General features: G+C 36.0%; 1 protein-coding gene across 3 annotated transcripts in view; it reads left to right on the top strand.

Moving 5' to 3' along the window:
* The window catches only part of VWA3A (von Willebrand factor A domain containing 3A), a 47595-nt gene that overhangs the window by 14798 nt on the left and 18655 nt on the right, over positions 1-14142 (top strand). For all 3 annotated transcript variants that reach the window (XM_009683380.2, XM_068908509.1, XM_068908510.1), the window contains exons 15-29: positions 902-996; positions 2420-2539; positions 3605-3679; positions 4413-4557; positions 5039-5237; positions 5671-5741; positions 6714-6872; positions 8345-8435; positions 8969-9079; positions 9535-9632; positions 9793-9945; positions 10636-10744; positions 12044-12188; positions 12597-12741; positions 13886-14037. In XM_009683380.2, the coding sequence (XP_009681675.2) occupies positions 902-996; positions 2420-2539; positions 3605-3679; positions 4413-4557; positions 5039-5237; positions 5671-5741; positions 6714-6872; positions 8345-8435; positions 8969-9079; positions 9535-9632; positions 9793-9945; positions 10636-10744; positions 12044-12188; positions 12597-12741; positions 13886-14037 (1868 nt within the window). The remainder of the gene's footprint in view (positions 1-901; positions 997-2419; positions 2540-3604; positions 3680-4412; positions 4558-5038; positions 5238-5670; positions 5742-6713; positions 6873-8344; positions 8436-8968; positions 9080-9534; positions 9633-9792; positions 9946-10635; positions 10745-12043; positions 12189-12596; positions 12742-13885; positions 14038-14142) is intronic.

Genomic DNA, 14142 nt, shown 5'->3' with positions numbered 1-14142 from the left:
AGATACATATATGTATATACAGGTAATATATCAAAGGCTGCTGCACTTCCTCCAGACAGTCATGATTCTTGAGGGCTTACAGAGCGCCAAGGAATGGAACGAGTTTAGCGAACTAGAAGCGGCTTGGGAGTATTGGCAGCCCAAGATGTGTTACGTAGCGGTTTGTTTATTCTTTTTCTCTTCTCTCATCTTTACCCTTCCACTAGTGGCCCTGAGGAAGGGCTGTGGGAGCGTTTCCAGGCATTAGGACAAAGATTTTTAAAAAGAGAGAAGGGGTGAGAAATCTATAAAGCTGTATAGTCAGACCACAAAAGGGAGTGTTAAGTTTAACAAGCTGACTTGAAAGCAGCCTTTGACTCCATGATTGTCAGTAGATGCTCGTGTGTTTTGAACTCCAAAAGCATGCTACCCTCAAGCGTTTTTCTGAGGTCGGTGTCCTTCTATACCTGTGTATAATGCAGTACATACACTTAAAAAGGGAATATTCTGTAGGATTGGACAAACTGCCTTAATGTCTTCAAATCACTACAGTGTTAAGGAAGCATAGGTGTTCGAAAAGATTTTACACTTTTTTTAACTATATTTTGAAACAATTTTTTTTCTGTTTTTATGTGCTTGGCCACTATTTTGAGACAGGATAGCAAGGGGAAGGTGAAGAGGAGAGTTTAGACGTTTAGACCTTTTTTTTTTTTTTTTTTTTTTTAAATTATTGTATGTTCTCCTCACAGACTTTACTGTCTTATCTTTAATGATTTTCATTCATTTTGACAGTGGCATTTTATTCTTAGCAATTTGTTTCATTACTGTGCTGTCACGTTACTTCTAGATTAAGCGTTTAGCAATAAAAAGACTTACTTGAACTATTTATCTATAGCTTAAGTTTTCTATGTTTTATCTGCAGAAACTCCTTGGTAAAATGGTAAGACTCTATGAGAGACGAATTGACTGGCTGTCTGTTGCTAGCAGAAGAATATGGGGAAGTGTTTGTGAGAGGAGGTACTGTACTTTGATAGCCCTTTGTGTGTGTGTGTAGGCAATGGTTCTTATTTGCCAGCCTTTGCTTTGTGTATTAAGTGAGCACCAAGGAATGCAGGCCAGAAAACAGTCAGATGTAGAGGCAACAGATGCAGATATCGCTAGTGCAAGCAATCCACTTTTGAAAACAGATGTTGATATTCAGCATTTTTAATGATTCAGTGAATTTACCATCGTCAGTCAATGCACAAAACTGCAGTTTCCACGAGACAGGATGAGACTCTTAAATTTGAGTTATCGAGCAAGTAAGCTTTGGGAAATGTTCTGTCTTAAATCACACATAAACAGAACCTGATGTTTCTGGCCAAAGGTTTCCAGTCAGATTTCCAAACACGTGATATTAGTGTTTATACCTGGAGTATTTCAACACATGTGGCTTCTTATCAGGAGATGAGGTTCAACCTCCAATTACCTCCTCCTTTCACCACTTGCTGAGGTGTATTCTTGTGCCAGATGTGAAATATCAGTGTAGGTATACCCTAAAATCCAACCTCTTTCCCTGAATGAGGTTCGAGGTCTGTACCTGACTATATATTTGAGGACGAGGTTTATTTGCATTATGTCTGAGCCTTCACTACATCTTCTAACTGGCTTTAGTTGCACAATTGCTTCTTTTTGTCCCACTTACCAATCTTGAATATGAAGCTTCAGAGCACAGGAAGATATCAGAGGCCATTGTTACTTAAGATTTCCTTGTTCATTCATCAAGGATTGAATTAGCCCTACTGGACACTGTGTTATATTGGGAACTCACGTCCCACTGACTGTCCATCACACCTGTGATTCTGTTCATAATCACTACTCCCCAGATACCACCTGTCCATTAAGTATGGCAAGCCTGCATTGTCTCTACAACCATGACTTTGTACATTACCATACTGAAGGAGGTCACCATTAATACTTTTTCCCAAAACAAGCAATATATATGCCAGATAATATCAGCCAGGCCATAGCTGAGCAACCAGTCTGTCAGTCACTGACTTGCTGTGAGAAAAGTTACCATGTGTCTTTGGAGTGATGTTACATATGATGGCTGGGGAGAGGACAATGGACTGTCCAACAGCTCTTATTGTTGGATAACTTCTAAACATGTCAGCCGTGTTCTGAATATTCCAGTACTGAAAGAAAAAGGACCTATTTAAGGGTCAACAATCAGTGTGGCACTACATGTGCCAGTAGCCTGATTATCCCCTAGCTTAATAAAGATAGTATTTTCCTTTATTGAGCTAACATTTTGCAGATTTTTTCTTCTATGTATTCAATATTCATACATTTTTATTCATGGTTAGAAGATACTTTCCCTATTGAGTTAAAGAGTACAGTGAAGATGAGAAACATGTTATTTGTCAAAAAAAATCTTATTTAATTAAATATTCTTATCTAGGGTGGTTATACTTGTTGATATATCAGTGACAAACTCTGCGTACATCATCCATATTCAACATTCTTTGCGACTTTTGCTTGAGGAACAAATGTCAGATAAGGATTACTTCAATATTATAGCGTAAGCAGCCATTTAATATGATCTTTTAAAATAATTGTAACGTAATGCAAGAAGTATGGTGATAGATTGTAGTTACTAATGAGTACATTTTAGATTTGTTAATTGTATTTAACGCTTCATGATGAAAGAGTTGCAAGAATAGTACTGATGTATCTTTATTGGATAGGTGTATTGATGAACAAATGCCAAGTTAGTAATTAAAAAACATTGTTTTATATGGGGCTCACTAAAGTTGGATGCATCATACATATAACATTCTCTTCCTATTGTATTGTTCATAACAGTATCAACTCACATGTCAGAAACTTTTTCTAGAAGAGAATTTTGGAGACCTCTCAGGTACCATTACTGAGAATGCCCTTTAGATTTTACAGGAACTCTAATAGTTTTTCTAATACGTAAAAGTACTACAATTCTGCACTTATAATAGTGATCAGAAACATATGGCACAATTGCCAAGCAGCTGCTGGTCAGGTTTCTGAATGGTAGGTAACAGCGAGAGGCAGCAACTCCAGAGTTCGAGACTCTTGAGAGAGTAGATCCCTTGACTCATGGGAGGGATGCAGCTGTAAGCCGTATCTCAGGATTGGGGTTTTGTATGTTTGGTTGGTTGTTTCGGGGGGAGGGGAAGGAAGGAGACACAGGCGGACAATCCTTCCAAACCTCTGTTGAGCTTTGACCAGGTCATTTACTGTACAGCCCAGGAAAGAAAATTGTAGTCAGGCCCACTGCCTTGAAAAGCTGTCAACCACTGAGTGATGGATAGATGTGAATAATTAAATGGTCTGAAATAGAAGTGAGCATCAGATAATTTTAAATCTATAACAATTTTTATTGTTATTGTTACCAATACCAATTGTTATTGTTAACAATATTGTTAACAATATTGTTATTGTTAACAATTTTTATTGTTATTGTTAACAATTTTTATTCCCAATTTTTATTCCCCAAATCTATAACAATTTTTGTTGTCCCCAAACAATTTTTTTCAGTGAATTTATTCCCTACATTTGTATGTTGTAAAGCATAATCTGAAAATTAATTACTCTTATCTTTCTGAAAAAGCTTTGGGAATGACATTGTGCCTTGGCAGCCAGAACTGGTTCCTTCCCAACCAGAAAACTTACAAAATGCTTGGAGGTAGGCTTGAATAACTTAGTCATACTTTTGAATTAAGCAAATGTAGATACCATAAAACAGGTGTAACAGAGAATCAGATTTAATCAGCATTGTGAACAATTTAGACAATTGAAAAGTTGATTATATTACAAAAATAGTTTACCATGAACTGTTCTACACTTTTTGTTCATTCGTGATGGTTGGTTTGTTGAAAAAGAGCATCATAAGGTTTAAATGTCTAGTGACTGTATTTCCAGTGTTCAGCGTACAGACACAAAAGTGTCTGTATAAGGAATGCACTGGTTATATGAAAAATTCCCAAAAACTTCAAATTCAACTGAGATCTGAACCCTGAACTTCTTTTTCCCCCCGCACACACTGGAACCAAATTCCAAGTTTCTGTCTGTGGAATTATACCCTCAGTGATAGCTCTAGTTTTATTTTATTCCGTAGTAAACCTATAAGTTCTGCTATTACAATTATTCCACATAAAATGCAGAGATAATTCTTTCTTTTCAGTGGTCTGAATTTTATCTTAAAAACTAGTTTGCCATGGTTGCAAACCATAGTGGCAAAAGGTTATCATATAACTTGGTTTTGCTGGCTGTCATTGTTCAAATTTCTGGATTCCGGTGCGTTATTACTTAGGGTTCTTATTTCTCTCTTTATTGCTTTAAGTGGGGGGGAGGAGGAGACAGGACTTTCATTTCTTCATTCTTTGAACTGTGATTATTTGTAAAACATCTCCTTTTAGGTGGATATTGAGCTTGCAGTGCAAAGGGAGTAGAAATTTCATGAGTGCTCTCAGAAGAGCTGTGGAAGTAGACTTCAAAGACAAAGATAAACACAAATCACAAGGAATGTACCTGCTTACTACTGGAATACCTGATCAGGAAACAGTGAGTATCATCACAGGTTTTGCAACTCCTATCAGTAAATTCCTATCAGAATTAATCTCAACTTTATTTTTCTTTCCCTTTTCCTTTGTGCTAGTCACTGTAGTTGTTGGGAGAACATTTCTCCTTTACATATGTAAGCCAGCCCAAATATCAGACTTCAGTTTCTACAATTGCTGTTTTTCTGTTGTAGGTAGTAAATACTAATCATGGGTGAACTGCAGATAGTTCTGGAGATGTTTTGGGGATTCCACCCACGTCTCACATCTTGGCTGCAGTGATACTGTTACCATTGCCACTAGTAATGGCAACGGCAATAAATTTTGTGTATGTGCATGATTAGAAAAGGCATTCAGCTGCTCAGGCTGTGTTCCTGTACTGCACCACTCAGGTTGGGAGTGTTTGCACCACAGTTAAGGAACCAGTTGAGTAGATAGAAACTCCTCTGAGGTGGAGGGTCACTACTGTGTTTTTTGTCTTGCAGCACACAGTTAGCGCTTATGTGGCTGAGACTTGCGGAGGCTGTGATTTGCAACTTCATGTCTGTCTGTTCAGTGTAATGGAGGATGTTGACTCCAGTGGCATTATTCCAGCTCGCTATGCTAATCCAACCGAAACTGCCATTGCTTTTAAAGAGATAATACAGGCAGCTAATGGAAGATTTCATTGCTTTGGAGAAGCAGGTATGTGTAAAGGAAAGTTGGCACATACTACTCTTTCATTAATTAATATTCTTTATTACTGCATCTCTTTCCCAAAAACAAGTTCATTACTTTTTAGGATGTGATAATGCTGTACTAGCACTGAGATATAAAAAAAAGGTCCTGGTCTGATCAAGGCTTTCAGTTGTATTGCAGAATAAATGTTTTATGATAATGCAGCGTTAATGCAGGAGTTTGAATTTAATTAAAATAGATATAATTGAGAGAACTATTTTCTGCTAGGTATTTTCAAGATGGGCACTTAAAGTATAGTTACTAATGTAGTAGGTCCAGAATGCCTGGTACACAGGAAACAAAGACTTTTTTCTTCTTTTTGTTGCTTTTTTGGCATGCTGTACAAGTGGTTGTACGCATAAGATACTTGTTTACTGATAAGCATATATTTGACTATCAGGTATCTTTGAAAGTGATGATATCAACATTATTGTGTCTGAAATGGAAAAAGCAATCAACTACTCCCAAAAGGTATGAAAGTTACGTTTTTCTTCAAGGGGGAAAAAAAAAAAAAACAACAGTTTTTGCTTAGCTAACAGTGCAGAAGATGGGACAAAATGAAAATCCTTATGAGATGGGCAACGATGACCTAGAGCGTGAGGAAAATAGTCAAATTTGAGTAAATATGGACTAGAAAGCAATTCTATAATAGTGCTGCTGTGGTTGGTGGTAGACTGCCAGTGATTCCGTATCAAATACAAGGAGTTTACAATTAAAGCAATTTTCTTTGTTGCCTATGATTTTTTTCAGTACAATTAATTGTTCATTTATTCCTTTATAAATCACAGTGGAGGGAGGGGATGTTGTTACTGGCATAATATATTTGTTCATTTTTAGAACAACTGTTTTCTCAAGTGTACTAAGGGTGTAGAACTAGACAAAACAGTATCTCTCCCTATTGTATGCACTTGACTTTTTCCAGAGATATCTATCAAAGTAGCTGAGGTAGCACAGTCAGCCTTGCAATGTGATAGTTGCTTCTTACAAAAGTGTAATTAGAAAGATGTATGCAGTGAGATTTCTGTCCAGAGGTCTGGGCAAGTTGTTGCATGCTAGCCTGAGCTGCGGAGTTTTTGTTAAGAAAAGTCGGGGGCAGAGAGGATGGAATATTCAATGGGATATTTGTGTGGGATGCTAATTTGTATTATTGTTTAATACTTGCATATACTTGGTTCATCTTCCTCCCATTTGTTATGGTTTTGGTTGCACATACTGTTGCCTTGCCTTTTAGAACACTTGCTCAGAGCAGGGAAGATTTCCCTCCTGTGTGTTTGAACAAGCCTGGCATGAAGAAGTTTGTTTTTTTGTGTAGAGGTGCTAAGCATAACCAGATTAATTTGGTATTAGATGTATTATTAAAATAATAAATATGTCCGTCTTTGAAATGTGTTTTGCTTAAATTCCCTGTGTATGATTATTAAACAATCTGAACTTTCATTTCAGTGTGCACTGCTAGTGAAATCCTTAAAGCAACGTTCAGGAAATCAGCCTGTTAATCCGTTTGTACCAGAAACAGACTCAAAGATGCTTGTGAAGAAAGAGAAAAGAAGGCCACAGAAATTGCCATCTCCAAAACCCACAGCTCTGAGTCTGGCTAGAATGGTTTGAAATCATTCAACATCCCATTTTTAAGATGCTGTCAGTTTTTATCAGTGATCTTACCTGAGTATCCGATGCTGCTCTTTTCAAGACAAGTGCTCAGGCTGAACACTGAAGGAAATAGAACGTTACTGTGATAGTACTCTGAATTTACGTTTTAACTTGCATTCAAAATGTTACATAAACAGAAAAAACATTTTTCTTCCTCCTGCTAAGTAGTTAAATATGATGGAACCACATTGTAGTGTCAAAAATTGTTTAAATAATCCTTCCTCTGACCTTAAATTTAGTGTTTAACAAAGACAAAGGCAGAGCAGCAGGTTACTTTACCAAGGTACTTCCATTTTGCAAGACCTTCTAGCGAATGTTGAATTGTATGGTATCTTGTTCATTTACACATAGGGCAGCTGTAGCTGAATAGCCTAGAACTAGGATTAGAATTCAGGATTTGTCTCCTGCCTCCTGTGCTTATTTCCATGGAGTCGCACTACTTCTATGAGACCTTTGGGGTTTTGTTAATGTTTTCCTTGTTAATTTTTGACTGCATGCACATCCACTCAAAACAGATGTGTAAATCTGTAATCCACATATGTGGCTAGTGCCAGTGCTCACCACTTTGGTGTATACACGACTAGATACAGAACTTCATATTTCAGAGGATATACTTAACTTTTGACATGACATTTTGAAATAGGAATAGCGGTCTCCAGTGTATCTGTGTTCATGTTGGAAATACCTTTGTAGGTAAGCTCAACAGGTCTTCCATGTTATTTTATTAAAAACAGTATATGCTCAACACCATCTCGCAAATGCAGGAAAAGAGTAATCACTCAGATGTATGAACATGTAGCATGGTTTCATATGAATTAAACTTGTAGAAAACTGATACAGGTTAGTCTGTAGATGTCTGATGTTTCTTTCGTATAATATTTACAGTAGAGCTGTATAATAAATTAGAAAATTAGATGTCAGTTATTTGAATGCTCTGTGCCCCAGCAAAGTCTGATTCTACAACAGTGGTAAAAAGGTTTTCAGGTTGTTTAGCAGGGAGTGCTCAGCCCTTAGAGCCATAACTAAAGGCAAAATTACTATTTTCAACACTGGGTTTCCAATACTCAGTGCAACTCTGGAAAAAAATACTACATACTGTATTCTATAAAATAATGCCATTACTATAATAGATTGCTGCTTTAGGTGGTAAAAATGGTCTAAACTTGTCTGCTTCTGAAGATGGTAGTCTTCAGTTTTATGGCAACAGTTGAAATTGGCAAGAAAATTGAAACAGAGCAATTAGAGTTACTTAACCTAGCAAGAAGTCACAAGTTAATAAGTCTTTATTGCAATCTGCTGATTTGTCAGAAGTGCTAGAGTAAAACAGGAATTGGAGAATAATGAAGGATGGTTCCTGTTTTGAATAAGTTACACAATTATGATCTAGTTGAAGTTTTTTAATTTGTAATTACCTGCGCTTATAGTTTATTAAAGACAACTACGGTGAAGAGAGAAATGCTGGCATAAGAGTGTTGAAATGGCGTCCTACTAGTACGAAAGCAGAAATTCCACCAGGTCCGTATGGATTAGGGGCTTTTTGGTCTTCTGTTTGTTTGACTTTGCTAAGAAAACATTAAACTAGAAGAGAGAGATTAATATTTTAGAACTATTTGCAATTTTACATCTTTAACCGAACTGACAGGAGACATTGCAGTTGTTTTGAAATCAGGTCTATATGAGTTTTAGCTGTAATGTATCAAGCTTCCTTTCAGGTTGGAGGAGGAAGGAAGCATGTAAGGTGCTGTGTGAAAAGTTAATTGGCTCTTGCAGCAAATTCTATGCTTATTCTGACCCACTAATCTTTTCAAATTGTGCCCTGTGACATTCTTTCTGATGGTAATTTATGAATTCCTGAAGTCTGTGGTTGCCGTTTTTATGAAAGTAGCATGAGCAGATCTGTAATATGGATTTTTTTTCTAACCAGTGTCTAAGAAAATTAAGTATGTTTATCTGTGGCAATAGGAAACTATGAATCAAAGAGGGTTGCTTGTCAGAGTTTTATCCCTAGCTGAATCAAGACAACTTTTTTTTTTTGTTTTTAATTGTAGCACAAACAGTAAAAGAATGGCCTCGGACTGGGAATAAAAGACAACGTAAATCAAGGAAACAGACAGAGTTCTCTCTGTCAGTATTTTATACTGATAAAGGAAGAAATGTGGGTAAGAGTTATTAAGATATGGTGGGTAAACACATCAGCCTTTTATTATAAAACTATTTGGATATTAATGCACCGATAAACAGTGGGCTTTAAATTGTGAATGAGTTTCACATATCAAGTAGTGGTTGTGAGTGGTTGTGTGTGTGTGAAGAGCTTTGAGATCTTCTGGTCGAAGGTGCTATAAGAAAAAATGCTGTCATTGTGATGTAGATGATTAGAGAAGGTGTGGTTTGGAATCTTCTGCATAAAATCAGTTTAAAAAATAAGTGACTCTTTATGTACATTGTTTTAAGGTAACATTGATACATTTTGTCAAATGCGAAACTGCGTGTGAAATGCAGGTGGCTTTTTTTTTTTTTTTTTTTAAACCAACAGGAAGACTATTATATGCAACTTCAAAAGGGCTGTGATTTTAACCCAAGACTCCCAATATTACTTTATTTGTGTTCTTACTAGGTGCAGTGTACCAAAAGTATCCAGAGACAATGAATGTAAGGAAGTCTGTTCCTTCTGTTACGTTGCCAAAAAAAGAGGAAATTTGTTCAAGCAAACAGGTATTTCGTTCCTTACTAATAAACTGCCATTTTAGAAAATCTTAATATGAATTAATATGAACATATTTATTTTGATTCTTCTGTACAATGTGTTATTACTTAATAATGAGTCTTAATATTTACACATTCAACCAGTTGCTCTATTTGTTTGTCTTACAAGTGGCTGGCCAAGTACAGTATTAAAAAGCTTAAACTGGAATTGCCCAGACTGATGTTCGGTCCAGACTGTACTCACCAAAAGAAAATTGTGGAGTCTCTGCACAAGAAAGTATCAGCAAAATATTGCGCTATCTTCCCTAGCGTAGAAATCAATGTAAGCTTTTTGCAGATATATATGTACATCAACGAAATAGCTTTGTATTTGGTTAAGACAGTGCACGTTGATCACTGATTGTGGCGTACTAGTGTGATGTTCACCCTATCATTTCCTGCTGTACTCTCTAAATCACCTTGCCACTAGAAAGCTAGCAAGGATCTTTTATTCAGTATGATAAATATTAAATATATTTGAAGTGCAAACTGCATGGGATCTTTAGACTGTATGGGATCTCCTCTGCTCATATGGTCTGAAAAATATATTTTTAAAAAGGGACTTTTATTTCGGTTAAGTTTTTAGAAATCCTATGTGAGTGGAAACTGTTGGATCTTGCTTATTATGGTATGTGGAATGAATGGAGAGGAGCATTGCAAATTAAGTGTAGGATATTACTCATCTGTTGCATGTATAACACTATCACAAATAATGCAACAGATGCCCTATCCAGTCAAATTATATAATTTTGTTGCCCTGAACAACTGGCTGAGATGAGAACTAGGCTTTTGTAATTTGAGTAAACCAATTATTTAGTAGCAGTAGAGTCACAAAAGTTTTCTTGCGCTATTTCATATATTTAAAGACAAAAAAAACCTAATCTCCCTGATTTCTAATGCAGATAATGCATATAGACAGCTGAGCTCACATCTGCTGAAATAAGATGCTCTTGTACAAATTGAATATTTACAGGGGGTTGTGAAACATCTGCAGTTTCAGCCTAAAGAATTGGAAAGCTATGCTGAACAAATAAAGAAGGTGTTGCAGCGCTATATACAGAGAATACAGTGGCTTCTGTCAGGTATTGCTGTGCATCAGTTTTTCTTTAAACATGCTAAAAAAAATAATCTTCGTACCTGCTATTTCTACTAGGATTAATCTGAGCACGTAGTCAAATACGAGATCAAACAAAGAGCTGTTGTGCCTATTCTGCAACAATTCTGCAGCTACAAGTCACAGAAGAATTCCCTTTTATGTTCTTTTTTTGTTGCAAACTATACCCTGGAAACTAAATTTTCATTTTTCTTTATTTAAAAAAAAAATCTTGATTTAGGAGTCTTTGGTTGTGAACAAAATACTAATAAAGTGTAAGCTTGATATGCAGACTGCTTGAGACAACAGATTTGAGTGATGCCAGCTGCCTCTGTTAATAGCAATAAATTGTTAACCTTGACCCTTAATGCAATAGTTTAAATGGCAATGTTATCTCACCTTTTAAAACTTGTTTAATATGTCAGTGTCACAATTCCAAAAGAATTTCTCATGGTTCCTCAGCTCCAGATGTTTTTGCTATTTACTGTCCAGCAACTTGATAAGTAGGGTAATTTTAGCAAATCTCTCACAGCAGTATACAAGTGATGTTATAAAAACATCCGTTACACTGTAATTGTACAAGAAATGTAAACATAAAGGTAAATTTAACATCAAAATCATACAAGCACTACTGTATTGATATCAGCTACTTTGCATTTAATTGAACTCATTTTAAAAAATACTTAGACAAAGATAAAATAGGGTTTCTGGTTTACATTACTCAGATACAGGAGAATTCAGCATCGCTGTAGCTGATATACTTGTAGCTTACTGTGAAATACTTAGTGCTGTGATGTATGTTTTTTACTCCTTTTATGTTATGTTGATGGATTCAGCCAGGCAGATGTTCCTACTGTCAGAATTTGTCTATCAACAGGACATATAGAATAATGGCCGTAAGAAAAATGAGCTTTTCTGCCTCTTTACTAAGAATGGGCACTATTCAGAAGTTCAGTATTCCTGTTGGTAAAAGTATTGTGATCTCTCTGTTGCTCATAAAGATGTTGCTTGTGGAATAGATTAATTCTTTGCTGGATTGCAAAGCAACATCAACACATAGTTTAATGGAAGTTGCCACAAGTGGCTACCAATTAATGCTTGATAGCAGTGGATTTGAAATGGCAAAAGACTTTTCCATTACCAACCCTTGAACTACCTAGTTTCCCTCGCAGGTTAAAATTCGTTATACAGAAATGTGCCCAGAATAACCCCTGAAAACTGAAGAGGGAAGATTCAGTAAAATAAGCCTATGAAATGACACTTAATTAGTCTTAATGTTCTGATCCAGGAAGCCGAAGATTGTTTGGTACCATTCTGGAAGCTAATGTCTGTGTTTTGATTGATACGTCTGGTTCCATGGAGCCTTATTTGCCACATGTCACAAAAGAACTTACCTCCCTCATCTGGGAACAACTGAGAAAAAATGAAGTCAGGCATGTATAAACAACTGATAAAGATTGGAATATGTATTACTTACTTTTATGTAAAATTACATAATAATTACTAATAAAACAGTACTGAAACACAGTGCAAGTAATTATGTTAGTGTATAATGTGCATATGACATGAACTGCTTTTTTTGTTGTTTTTGTAACCAACTTCTAATTCTCCACCCTGTAAGATTTAGGCCTCATTTGCCATTGGTGATGGGCTCCTCATTCTCATGGCATTTTCTGGTGACTCGGAACAAGAGTCTGAGTCTGACACCTCCAAAGCTGAAGACTTTATTCCAATACTAAGCTGTTGGATTCTTTTTTTCTTTTCTATTTCAAAACTGGTTCATCCAAGATGATTGATAATATTGATTAGGGTTCAATGTTGTGGGCCATCTTTCTCCCCAGGTTTAACCTGCTGAGCTTTGCAGAAAACACAGAGAGTTGGAAGGAGTATCTTGTGGAGGCAACTGATGAAACATGTCATGATGCTGTACAGTGGCTGTCCAAATTTCAGGCTTATGGTAATACATGCATTCTTATGGCTTTACAGGTTAGTAAATTGTGTATTATATTGTGGTAAAGAAGGAATGGTGTACTGTAGTGATTAAAACGCTGACTGATAATATTTTAAAGCATCTGACTGATAATATTTTAGGAAAATTATTTGGTTGAAGTGCACAACACTTTTTACATGCAAAACATTGAACAGATCTGGAATCAAGCCACTGTTCCTGTCCCCAAAGTTCATAGATACTAGAATTCATTGCTTGTATTGAATTTAGGGAAAACGTGACGTGTCAGTAGTTGCATTAACCTCTATGTTCAGAGAGTACTGGAGAAGGAAAACAGCCAGTTCTTCAAAATGATGTTCATATAAAGCTATTGATTGTGATATATTTACTCATGGCCAAATGTGGACTTGTAGAGAAGCAGTGGTTGTTGGAACAGCATCCTCATTGGGTACAATTCTTGAACTTCAGTAACAACTGAAGAAACCTTTTTCATATAAAAAATTCTCAGTGTAGAAATTCACAGCAATAATAATTCAAAACAGGGACTGAAATGATTTGCAGTTTCATGAGATTTAAAATTTAAATCAAAATGTAATTCAGAAATTTAAATCAATGTTGCCTTAAATGAGTGATTCTTATTTGAGAGACCCTTACAGAATCTTCATATGAAGTTTCTGGAATGGATGGTGAATCAAGTGCAGCGGAATTCTAAGATATATCTATATTAGAGAAATGTCCACTGAGCCAATTACCATAGCAAGCTTTCATAATATAAAAAGGCCAAGTCCTACTGGGCCTGATTTTCAGACATTAAACATCTATAACTCCCAGCATACAAAGCATGGTCTAAAAATCCCGTCAGCAGTTGTCTACAACCAGATCAGTGAATCTGCTCATTTTTAGCTTATTTCAGTGAGTGAGTTTTTGATGATGTCTTTCTCATAGATTTGTTGCCTTATGCTACAAACAATATATTCATTTATTCTTAAGAAGCTGTATCCTTGCAAAGCAGCAACTAAAATTTCTTTCATACCTAGTGAAAAGGAAAAGACAATGCTGACTTGATTTATGATGTGGTAAATACACGGCTATCTTACATTATTGGAATAGTGTTTTCATTCTTAAATATAACTTTTTGTATAAGATATTCTAATTATTTAAGCTTATTTTTCTGCTTTTCAGAAGGCTTTCAGTTTTCAAGATATAGAGGCACTGTACGTATTGACTGATGGAAAACCAGATACCAGTTGCAGTCTCATTTTAAAAGAAATTGAAAGATTGAGAGAGAAACAAGACATTAAAATCCACACCATTTCTTTTAGCTGTACAGACAGGTATATGATGTTTTGCTACAGACAGGTATATGATGTTTTGCAACCAAAAGAAAATATTTTTTTTTAATTACTAGTTTACTTACGGTCAAAGAGGGCTGTGTTGCC

The sequence above is a fragment of the Struthio camelus genome, chromosome 15, assembly GCF_040807025.1.
Source record: "Struthio camelus isolate bStrCam1 chromosome 15, bStrCam1.hap1, whole genome shotgun sequence".
Lineage (NCBI taxonomy): Eukaryota > Metazoa > Chordata > Aves > Struthioniformes > Struthionidae > Struthio > Struthio camelus.
This window is presented reverse-complemented; position numbering and strand designations above follow the sequence as displayed.